The following is a 12,872-nucleotide window of genomic DNA, read 5'->3' on the forward strand; positions in this document are numbered from 1 at the left end:
GATGATGGCTCAACGAAGTGGGCTTGTCGTCTTCTATATTCTAGGGTTCTTTCGGTGAAAGTCACGTAGATAGAAAATAAGAATAATAAAACTAAATTAAAAAATAAATTGCAAATAATAAAAGCAAAAAAACCCCACGACGTTTCGATTGCAACACAAGCGGTCTTCATCAGGCTGCTGCTCTAAATGTCCACGTGATGATGGTTAGCCCACTTCGTTGAGCTATCATTTGTGGCCAAGTCGCATCTGACAAAAGAGCTACACGTAGCTCAGTGGGGCCTCGCCTGCGGCAAGTCGGCACGCACGCAGCCCCCGGCGAGGGCGAGGAGGCGTCGTCGCTTCTGCCGGCGAGCATCCGTTTAACGTGCGCGCGTGTGAGCGATAGCACGCACGCACGCACACACGCACGCACACGCACACGTTAAACTAGAGAGAGGGGAGCGAGAGGGGGGAGATGGGATGGAGAGGGAAGGAAGGAGTGTGACGGACGAGGTGGTGATGGAGTGTGGAGTGTGGAGGAGCGAGGGGCTGGAGGATTGAGGAGGGAGGGAGGATGAGGAGAGAGGGGTGGAGGAGGAGGGAGAGGGATGGAGGAGGGAATGGTGGTGGAGGGTGCAGTAGGAGGGAGAGATGGAGGATGGATGGAGGGAGGGAGGATGGAGGAGGGAGGGATGGAGGATGGAGTGGTGGTGGAGAGTGGAGGAGGGAGAGATGGATGATGAAAGAGGCAGATTAGACGATGGAGGGTGGAGAGAGAGAGACGGGTGGAGGAGGGTGCAGGAGGGATGAGGAGAGGCTGGATCCGAGAGTGCTCGCTGTTTGTTTGCTGCTCACGTTGCTGCTTCTCCTCTTGTCTGTCACCGTTTATGTATTTATTAATCGTGTGTTCTCTCTCCGTGTCCCTTCCCCTTTCCCGGCCGCCGTTGCTGCTGCTGCTGCTGTTGTTGTTTTTTTTTGTTATTTACAGAGCGCTCGCTCATGAAAAATTCACGAGGTGAGATGCTGCTACGTTGCGCGTACGCACTGTCACGGACACCGGCACGCACGCACACAGAGTCACGTAATTCGCAGCACAGATGCGCGAGTACACGCGGAGGTCAGAGACGTACACACTCACACGTGTATAATTATGAATACGCAATGTGCACGCACGCACGCGCATTGCGTTTCACACATATACACGCACGCGCAGAGGTCGCGCGCCAAAGGCACAGATCCCCCGTACAGCCCTTAACACGCGCGCGTTGAACAAATGCCCGCCGGCAGAAGCGACGATGCATCCTCACCACCGCCCTCGCCGGGGCTGCGTGCGTGTAAAACAGCACACTATCAGAGTATTGAGGGCTCACCCCGAGCCCTCAATACTCTGATGGTGCGCTGTTTTTGAGTTGTGCGCCTTTTGGCGTCTTCTGGTCCAACACCAGTGGAGACTTAAGGGCTCTAAAGAAAGCCGTCTCGGGTGTGGACCAATCAAATTCAAGGACAGTGCCAATATTATTATCAGAGTTGTCTCTTTTGTTTGCATTTTGACTGCTTGTGTTGTGGTTATTGCAGCCATGATGCCTTGAATAAAGGTGTCAGTTTTTTGTGCCAGTTAAAAGGGTGAAACCTATTACTATAAGAATGTTGGGGGCAAGTGCTGTTAGCGAGCGCCCATTAAGGATAGCACACGGCACATCGCTGGGGGTGGGGTGCGTGGACTGCGAGCAGCGGGCACGCGTGCGCGTTTCAAACGACATTGTCCCGCCGTGTAGCCTTGGCAGGCTGTTGGGGCGAGTGCTGTTAGCGAGCACCTATGAAGGCAACGGCACGCGAGGGGGCTCGGAGTGCCAGCACCACGCCCGGCCGCCTTTGTCTCCCCGGCGCCGATCATTATGATTTACGCGCCGTCAACGTCGTCAGGGCAGCGCGGCGCTACGAACTCGACGGCCAGGGTCCGACCCTCGCTCTTGGCCGACATCGGTGACGAATGCCTGAGTCCTGGGGTCCCGGGCCTCCCCCCAGCGTCGAGTCGGCCTCAAGCGAGGGGATAACTTCAACCCGGAACGCGACGCGACAGCGTTCGCTCGCCCTCGATGAGAGAGGGCGGTGAGCCGGTGCCAAATTTCTTCCCCCACTTTATATGCGGTCCTCTACATTTATTACAAGGGGGTGCCACGGTGGCTCGGAGATGTTAACTCCATCACCTGGTGCGCAGGAGGTCGTGGATTCAATCCCGATCCTGACGCCTGCTGCTGTATGTTTGGAGTTTGCGTCTCTCTCTCTCTCCGTGTTCGCGTGGATTTTTCTCCGGGTTCTCCACATGTGGAATCGGCATCGCGCGCTCAGAGTATTTGCCTGCCACAAATTTCCACGCGACGACGATAAGCCCACTTCGTTGAAGCTATCGTTTGTGGCCTGGTCGCTCCTGCAACAAAAATGAAGCTACGTATAAAGTAGTTTTAGTTTTGTTACTTATCCGGTGCTGTGGGTAAACAATCTGCCACCCACTCCCCGCCTGCACTGTGCAGGCCATAACTGCTGGCCTGCGAACGGGACTTGCTATACGCGCGGGGCAATCCTTGTCGTTGTCTTTCTCTCCTCCTGCGTCGCTGAAGGGAGATGAAGTTCGTGATTCAAAAGTTCGCCAACGATCCCCGGAGGGAGGTGAGTGCCGGAACGTTCTGACCCCGTGACCCCCCAAAGTGGACATCGGTGAAAAAAAAAAGAGCTTCCTAGTTCATCGGATTTCTCGAGTACGAATAAATATTCTTGGTCTGGTTCAGTGGCAGCGCTCGGCACAATCAGGGTCGACGTTCACGTGGTGTGGTGACAGTCACGACGAGGATAGTGAAGATGATGATGATGGCATGGTCACGAAAGTATCGGTGATGTCGGTTGTGACGACGACGATGATGACAATGATCGTATTGATATTGTTGACAGCATGAGCGTATTGATGATTACAATCACGATTGTAATAATGATCATGTTGATATGATGACGACGATGATCATATAGATATTGATCACAGCATGAACAAATTGATGATTTTGATTTAAAGCTTTCGTGACTGCAGGGATTAATATTCTTGGTTCTTTCGGTAAAGTCACGTAGAAGGGAAACAATAAAATAATAAAAATATAAAACAGTACAATTCTCACGACGTTTCGACTGCAACACAAGCAATCATCATCAGGTGTGAAAACCACAACAAGAAAATTTGAAATTTCAAAAATTTCAAATTTCTTGTTGTGGTTTTCACACCTGATGATGATTGCTTGTGTGGCAGTCGAAACATCGTGAGAATTCTATTGCTTTATATTTTTATTATTTTATTGTTTCCCTTCTACGTGACTTTACCACCAAGAATATAAATTGATGATTATTATCACGATTGTAATAATGATCATGTTGATGTGATGACGATGATTATATTGATGATGATATGAGAGTATAATTTTTATGACGTGGATGATTACAGTGATGCTGATCATCACGATGGTGGCGATTATGATGAATGATGATAATATTGATGGTAACAGTCATGAATGATGATGCTGATGGTAATACTGGTCACGATTTCGATGGTGATGATGCTGACAGTGATCGTAATTTTGGTGGCGGTGGTGGTGATGATGGTGATGATGTTATCCTTCCCCACACCTCCAATTATCACAGGTTGGCTACGTACGGTGCGAAAGAAGTTCAACATACGTACGTGAATGATGATGATGACGACGATGATGATCGTGAAGATGTGTGGAAGCATCTATTTGACTCTAACGCCCCCCCCCCCCCACCTCTGAATGGACAGGTCCACTCGTGCCTCCTGGGGGTCAGAGCCAGCAAGGACGGGTGGTTCCAACTCTTCAGCCCGGGAGGGGTGGCTTGCGACGACGACGGCGAGCTGTTCGCCACGATGGTGAGCCAACGTCAGTGTTGTTGTTGTTGTGCCACCGCACGCGACGCTCTCTTCTCGCTCCGCACGGCGCCCGTCGCGAACGAGGCGTCCCGTCTCGAGGGGTTGCCCAGGTGAATTATTTTAATTAGAAAAATAATTAACCAGACTGCTCCCGCACCCCCATCCCCCCTCCTCCTCCTCTTTAACTCCCCAGTGGTACACCACGTGTGTCCTACAACCTACTTGTTCTTCTTGCGTACGGCTGATGATGTAGACGCAGAGCAGCAGCTACAATTTCACATGCAGGCGGTCAGGCCAACAGATAACCGCGTCGGCCAGCGGAGGAGTAGCGTGTCGCCATCGCCGCGATGCCTCCTCCTTCGTGTTTGCGGACCGGGCCATTATTGCGTCGTTATCACGTTGCACTGCGGTCTCTGTTCTGGATGGCCACAGTCGCTCACCACCACTACTACGTGAGTGTGCAACGGGCTGACACGCAAATCTCCGCTTGATCCTTTACACGACAGGGCCCCGATCGATGGACGTGCGCGATGAAAATAAAATTTTTTCAGAATTATTACGAATCATTATTCTGGACCACCTGGCGGGGGATATGCGTGCTTGTATGTTTATTTTTATATATATATCGGAGGTGTGGGGAAGGACAACAAACTTAACTGATTTTTTGTTTAGTTTGTTTGTCATTCCCCACCCCGCTTCCGCACATCAGATTAGCACGGTTGGCTACGTACGGTGCAAAATAAGTTCAACATATAGTACACACTGCCCATAGACTAACACTGCCCATAGATTAACACTACCCATAGACTCAAAACTATCCATAGACTCAACACAGCCCATAGACTAACACTGCCTATAGACTAACACCGCCCATAGACTAACACTACCCATAGACTAACACCGCCCATAGGCTAACACTACTCATAGACTCAACACTGCCCATAGGCTAACACAACCCATAGACTCAACACTACCCATAGACTCAGCACTGCCCATAGACTCAGCACTGCCCATAGACTCAGCACTGCCCATAGACTCAACACTGCCCATAGACTCAACACTACCCATAAACTCAACACTACCCATAGACTCAACACTGCCCATAGACTAACACAACCCATAGACTCGACACTACCCATAGACACAACACTGCCCATGGACTAACACAACCCATAGACTCAACACTGCCCATAGACTCAACACTGCCCATTGACTCAACACTACTCATAGACTCAACACTGCCCATAGACTAATACAACCCATAGACTCAACATTACCCATAGACACAACACTGCCCATAGACTCAACACTCCCCATAGACTCAGCACTGCCCATAGACACAACACTACTCAGAGACTCAACACTGCTCATAGACTAACACAACCCATAGACTCAACACTACCCATAGCCACAACACTGCCCATAGACACAACACTGCCCATAGACACAACACTGACCATAGACTCAACACTGCCCATAGACACAACACTGCCAATAGACTCAACACCGCCCATAGACACAACACTGCCCATAGACTCAACACTACCCATAGACTCAGCACTGCCCATAGACTCAACACTGCCCATAGACTCAGCACTGCCCATAGACTCAACACTGCCCATAGACTCAACACTGCCCATAGACACAACACTGTCCATTGACTCAACACTGCCCATAGACTCAGCACTGCCCACAGACTCAACACTGCCCACAGACTCAACACTGCCCATAGACTCAACACTGCACCTCCGATTGGCACGGTTGGCCACCTACGCTACAGACGAACTTCAGCGCACGTTTTAACGGAGAGCAGGCGGACTGCAAAGGAGCGGTGGTGCCCATTCCTGGATGTGTAAACCTCGCACCCACCACACGTCTGGGATCTTCATCCGTGTGGCCGAGAGTCACCTCCTCGCTGACCGCACGCAAGACCCCCGTCGCGCACCACAGCGCAGCGCGGCGCGGCGCAGCTCCTGACAAACTGAACGGGAGAAAGCTGGCCCAAGAGAAATGAGTTTTCAATCCGAGAGTCAACGCGCGCGACGTCAATTACGCTTCCTTAGAAGTGGAGGGGGGGGGGGTGCCTCCCCGGGTGAGGAAGTTGCAGCAGGGGCTGCGCCTTTGCCTATTTCTGTTTTTTTTTCCACCTCATTGGCAAAGCCGGCCCCCACTCGCTCCCCACCCTCCGCGTTCGCTCGCTCGCAACGGAAGATTCCCACGAGGGGCAGATGGAGGGAGAGAGATCCGCTGCCATCGATTCACGCCTCTCGCCGCCGCCTTAAAGGTGGCGGCGTGTACCTGTCGCCTCGCTAATTGCCGGCTATTTTCTGCATCGGCCCCCTTACCCCCCCCCACTACCCCCCACTACCCCCCACTACCACCCACCAAACCCCCACCCGTGACCTCCCGGTTATGTGTCCGAGCTCTCTTTCCGACCGCTCTCTCTCTCGCTCCTCTCTTCTCGCGATCAGTGTTTTATAGATTTTTGTTTTTAAACATTTTTGTTCAACCCGGGCGAGTGCCCCCAACCGAGGCTAAAATCCGCGTTCCCGTCCTGGCCTTCGGAGAACTCAGATCCGAGACGGGGAGGTCGCACCACCGGTGTCAAGAGATGCTGAGGCCGGCGGCTGATGAGGTCCCCCTGGCTTATCGCGGGTCCGGCAACGCCGGCGAAGATTAATCTGAACCGGTCCCGGGCCTCCCCCGTCGGTGCCCGGCGCGACGCGTCAATGTTGGCACCGGGGAGGCGAACGCGTGCCGTGCGTGGTGCTGGCCACCCACCCACCCCACCCCACCCCACCCCACCCCCCCCCCGCTCTCTGCGTGCCGTGCCCGGAACGCTTCACGGACGCTGCTCGCGAACGGCACTTTGCCCCGACAGTCTGTTAAGGCTACACGGGGGGGGATCCTTTGTCTTTGTACCGGCGTTGGTGACAGGTCCACAGCCTCATGGCGACCTGCTATCGGACCAAGCGCTTCCTGATGTCGCTCGCGAGCAACAAGCTGGGGCCTTGCATGCTCCTCGCCCTGAGGGGGAACTCCACCATGGTGGAGGTGAGTGTGGGGCAGGCGTGGAGAGACACGGGGAGAGAGACGTGGAGAGAGACACGGAGAGACAAGGAGAGAGAGACACGGGGAGAGAGACGTGGAGAGAGACACGGAGAGACACGTAGAGAGAGACACGGGGAGAGAGACACGGAGAGAGACACGGGGAGAGAGACACGGAGAGAGACACGGGAGAGACACGGGAGAGACAAGGAGAGAGACAAGGAGAGAGACGTGGAGAGACACGTAGAGAGAGACATGGAGAGAGAGACGTGGAGAGAGACACGGGGAGAGAGACGTGGCGAGAGACGTGGAGAGAGACACGGGAGAGACACGTAGAGAGAGACATGGAGAGAGAGACGTGGAGAGAGACGTGGAGAGACACGTAGAGAGAGACACGGAGAGAGAGACGTGGAGAGAGACACGGAGAGACAAGGAGAGAGACGTGGAGAGACACGTAGAGAGACACACATGGAGAGAGAGACACCGAGAGAGAGACATGGAGAGCGGGACATGGGGGGAGAGACACGTGGAGAGACAAGACAAGGAGAGAGACACGGAGAGAGAGACGCAGATAGAGGCGCAGAGAGAGACACGGAGAGAGACATGGCAAGAGACACGGAGACAGAGAGACACGGAGAGACATGGAGAGAGACGTGGAGAGAGACACGGAGAGACACGGAGAGACACGGAGAGAGACATGGAGAGAGACATGGAGAGAGACACGGAGAGACATGGAGAAACATGGAGAGAGACATGGAGAGAGACGGAGAGAGACATGGAGAGAGACATGGAGAGAGACATGGAGAGAGACATGGAGAGAGACATGGAGAGAGACATGGAGAGAGACATGGGAAGAGACACAGCGAGAGACACGGAGAGACATGCAGAGAGACACGGAGAGAGACGTGGGGAGAGGCGCGGAGGGACAACTTTAACTCGCGCAGCCGCAACTTTTGTTTGTTCTTTAACTCTATAAAATATTTCGCATTTTTTTTACGTTTAATTACAAAACGCCGCTTTGTGTGACCGATTCATTCCAGAAAGGCGCCGCGTGTTAACCAAAAATAAATTGACCTGACGAGGCTTGGCAAGAGGCATGGCATGATCGCCGGAGACGATAGGGGGGACGTGGGGAGGTTAGATTCGTCGTGACGCGCGGCTCTGTGCGTGTGCGTGTGCCATGGGGAGCGGTGGTGCAGCGGTTAGCGCGCTGCGCTTCGAACCCGACGACCCGAGTTCGATTCCCGCTCATGGCCAACACCAGTGACGATTATCTGAACCGGTCCTGGGCCTCTCCTAGGTCGACCCAGCCTCAAATGAGTATCTGGTGCGGTGTGTAAACATCGCTACTAGGGAGACAAAGGCGGTCGGGCGTGGTGCTGGCCACCCACCCCCTCGTGTACCGTTCTGGCCTTCATAGGTGCTCGCTAACAGCACTTGCCCCTATAGTCTGTTAAGGCTATATGGGGGATCTTTGTCTTTGTTTGTCTGTGTGTGTCTGTGTGTGTATATGCGCGTGTGCATATGTGCGTGTACATGCGTGTACATGTGTGTGCATGCACGTGTGTGTGGTACGTGTGCCTGTGTGCGTGTGCGCGCGCGTGCATGTACATGTGTGTGTGCATGCGTGTGTGTGTGTGTGTGCGTGTGTGTACGTGTGTGTGTGCGTGTGTGTGCATGCGTGCGTGTGCGTGCGTGTGTGTGCGCGTGCGTGCGCGTGCGTGCGCGTGCGCGTGCGTGCGTGTGTGCGCGTGCGTGCGCGTGTGCGTGCGCGTGCGCGTGCGCGTGCATGCGTGTGCGCGTGTGTGTGTGTGCGCGTGTGTGTGTGCGTGCGCGTGTGCGTGCGTGTGCGCGTGTGTGTGTGCGTGTGCGCTTCACAGATCCTGTGCCTCATGCTGGAGTACGCCGTGATCGAGGTTCGTGACTCCCAGCTGCAGATCATCTCGGCCCTGCAGAGCACGGACGAGGGCCGGCGCATGTACGACGAGCTGTGCGAGCGGCAGCGCGAGCTCCGAGAGCTGGTACCGCCTACACGCAGCGACGCAGTGGCACAGACAGTGACACGCAACGACCAGGATTCTACGGATAGACCGTAACAGACTGTGGGGGCAAGTGCTGTTAGCGAGCAGCACCGATGAAGGCCGGCATGGGTACACGAGGGGGTGGGTGGCCAACACCACGCGCACGTACTCATTTGAGGCTGAGTCGACCTAGGAGAGGCCCAGGACCGGTTCAGGCAATCGTCACTGTTGTTGGCCTTGAGTGGGGAATCGAACTCGGGTCGCTGGGATCGTAGCGCAGACGCGCGAACCATTACGCTACCGATCCACACAGACATACGCAGACATACAGAGACATCTACCCTATCAGCTCCTTGCCTGTCCACTGACCTATCTGCCCTTTGCTACCTGACCTCTGCAGCAGAAGAAAGGGGGGCCCATCAGACTGAGCCTGCCCACCAAGACCACGGTGAGGAACCACAGCCTCACACACACACACACAGACAGACTCGCACAGTGCGCACAGAGACTCACACACAGAGACTCACACAGACAGACTCACACAGTGCACACAGACAGACTCGCACAGTGCACACAGAGACTCACACACACAGAGACTCACACACATAGAGACTCACACACACAGAGACTCACACACACAGAGACTCACACACACAGACTCACACCGTGCACACAGAGACTCACACACACAGACTCACACACACAGAGACTCACACAGTGCACACAGAGACTCACACACACAGACACTCACACACACAGAGACTCACACACAGAGACTCACACACACACTCACACAGTGCACACAGAGACTCACACACACAGAGGCTCACACACACAGACTCACACAGTTCACACAGAGACTCACACACACAGAGACTCACACACACAGAGACTCACACACAGAGACTCACACACAGAGACTCACACACACAGACTCACATAGTGCACACAGAGACTCACACACACAGAGACTCACACACACAGAGACTCACACACACAGAGACTCACACACACAGACTCACACAGAGACTCACACACACAGACTCACACAGAGACTCATATACACAGATCCTCGCACAGTGCACACAGAGACTCACACAGTGCACACAGACAGACTCACACAGTGCACACAGAGACTCACACACACAGAGACTCACACACATAGAGACTCACACACACAGAGACTCACACACACAGAGACTCACACACAGAGACTCACACACACAGACTCACATAGTGCACACAGAGACTCACACACACAGAGACTCACACACACAGAGACTCACACACACAGACTCACACACACAGAGACTCACACAGTGCACACAGAGACTCACACACACAGACCCACACAGAGACTCATATACACAGAGACTCGCACAGTGCACACAGAGACTCACACAGTGCACACAGAGACTCACACAGTGCACACAGAGACTCACACACACAGACTCACATACACAGACTCACACAGTGCACACAGAGACTCACACACAGTGACTCACACACGTACACAGAGACTCACACAGTGCACACACAGGCTCACACACACAGAGACTCGCACACACAGAGACTCGCACAGTGCACACAGAGACTCACACACAGAGACTCACATACACAGACTCACACAGTGCACACAGAGACTCACACACACAGAGACTCACACACACAGACTCACACAGTGCACACAGAGACTTACACACACAGAGACTCACACACACAGAGACTCACACACTGACTCGCACAGTGCACACAGAGACTCACACACACAGAGACTCACACACACAGAGACTCACACAGAGACTCACACAGTGCACACAGAGACTCACACACACAGAGACTCACACACACAGACACTCACACACACAGAGACTCACACAGTGCACACAGACTCGCACAGTGCACACAGAGACTCGCACAGTGCACACAGAGACTCACACACACAGACTCACACAGTTCACACAGAGACTCACACACACAGAGACTCACACACACAGACTCACACAGTTCACACAGAGACTCACACACAGACTCACACAGTGCACACAGAGACTTACACACACAGAGACTCACACACAGACTCACACAGTGCACACAGAGACTCACACACAGAGACTCAAACACACAGACTCACATACACAGACTCACACAGTGCACACAGTGACTCACACACAGTGACTCACACACAGAGGCTCACACAGTGCACACAGAGACTCACAAACACAGAGACTCGCACAGTGCATACAGAGACTCACACACACAGAGACTCACATACACAGACTCACACAGTGCACACAGAGACTCACACACAGAGACTCACACAGAGACTCACTCACGTACACACAGAGTCTCACACTGTGCACACAGAGACTCGCACACAGACGCACACAGTGCACACAGAGACTCATACACACAGAAACTCGCACAGGTACACACAGAGACTCACTGACGTACACACAGAGACTCACACAGTGCACACAGAGACTTACACACACAGAGACTCACACACACAGACTCACACAGTGCACACACAGACTCACACAGTGCACAGAGACTCACACACAGAGACTCACACACGTACACACAGAGACTCACACTGTGCACACAGAGACACACACAGACTCACAAAGTGCACACAGAGACTCACACAGAGACTCACACACGTACACAAAGAGACTCACACAGTGCACAGAGACTCACACACAGAGACTCACACACGTACACACAGAGACTCACACTGTGCACACAAAGACTCACAGCATACAGACTCACACAGTTCACACAGAGACTCACACACACAGAGACTCACACACACAGACTCACACAGTTCACACAGAGACTCACACACACAGACTCACACAGTGCACACAGAGACTCACACAGTGCACACAGAGACTCACACACACACAGACTCACACAGTGCACACAGAGACTCACACACACACAGACTCACACAGTTCACACAGAGACTCACACACACAGTCTCACACCGTGCACACAGAGACTCACACACACACAGACTCACACAGTGCACACAGAGACTCACACACACAGAGACACACACACACAGATTCACACAGTGCACACAGAGACTCACACACACGGAGACTCACATAGTGCACACAGAGACTCACACACACAGAGACTCACACACACAGACTCGCACAGTGCACACAGAGACTCGCACACACAGAGACTCACACAGTGCACACAGAGACTCACACACACAGAGACTCACACACACAGACTCACACAGTGCACACAGAGACTCACACACACGGAGACTCACATAGTGCACACAGAGACTCACACACACAGAGACTCACACACACAGACTCGCACAGTGCACACAGAGACTCACACACACGGAGACTCACATAGTGCACACAGAGACTCACACACACAGAGACTCACACACACAGACTCGCACAGTGCACACAGAGACTCACACAGTGCACACAGAGACTCACACACAGAGACACACACAGAGACTCGCACAGACTCACACAGTGCACACAGAGACTCACACAGACTCAGACTCACACAGTGCACACAGAGACTCACACACAGAGACTCACACACAGACTCACACAGTGCACACAGAGACTCACACACAGAGACTCACACACAGACTCACACAGTGCACACAGAGACTCACAACAACAACCGCCATTCGCCACTAAGTGGCGGTGACGTCACCACGACGCTTGTGCCAGGCTATGTGCACCCTGAGGCCACGTGAAGTGTCGAACGCCCGCTGGCAGGAGGTCACGGGGCAGACCCAGGTGCCACGGGTCGACTGACTGAGATGACTGGCTGATGCACCACCTGTGCCCCCTACTGTGCCAACCTGCTGTGCTTTAGCCACCCGGCGCTCCGCTCGCTGTTGTGAGCATCGC

General features: G+C 53.5%; 1 protein-coding gene across 1 annotated transcript in view; it reads left to right on the plus strand.

The window, feature by feature from the left end:
* The window catches only part of LOC116952048 (C-Maf-inducing protein-like), a 121,794-nt gene that overhangs the window by 85,803 nt on the left and 23,119 nt on the right, over window positions 1-12,872 (plus strand). The window contains exons 13-18 of the mRNA XM_032971057.2: window positions 968-994; window positions 2,598-2,646; window positions 3,797-3,904; window positions 6,842-6,958; window positions 8,833-8,973; window positions 9,374-9,421. Of these exons, the coding sequence (XP_032826948.1) occupies window positions 968-994; window positions 2,598-2,646; window positions 3,797-3,904; window positions 6,842-6,958; window positions 8,833-8,973; window positions 9,374-9,421 (490 nt within the window). The remainder of the gene's footprint in view (window positions 1-967; window positions 995-2,597; window positions 2,647-3,796; window positions 3,905-6,841; window positions 6,959-8,832; window positions 8,974-9,373; window positions 9,422-12,872) is intronic.

The sequence above is a fragment of the Petromyzon marinus genome, chromosome 45 (genome assembly GCF_048934315.1).
Source record: "Petromyzon marinus isolate PM22_M1 ecotype Great Lakes invasive population chromosome 45, UKy_Petmar_22M1.pri1.0, whole genome shotgun sequence".
In the NCBI taxonomy this organism is placed as follows: domain Eukaryota; kingdom Metazoa; phylum Chordata; class Hyperoartia; order Petromyzontiformes; family Petromyzontidae; genus Petromyzon; species Petromyzon marinus.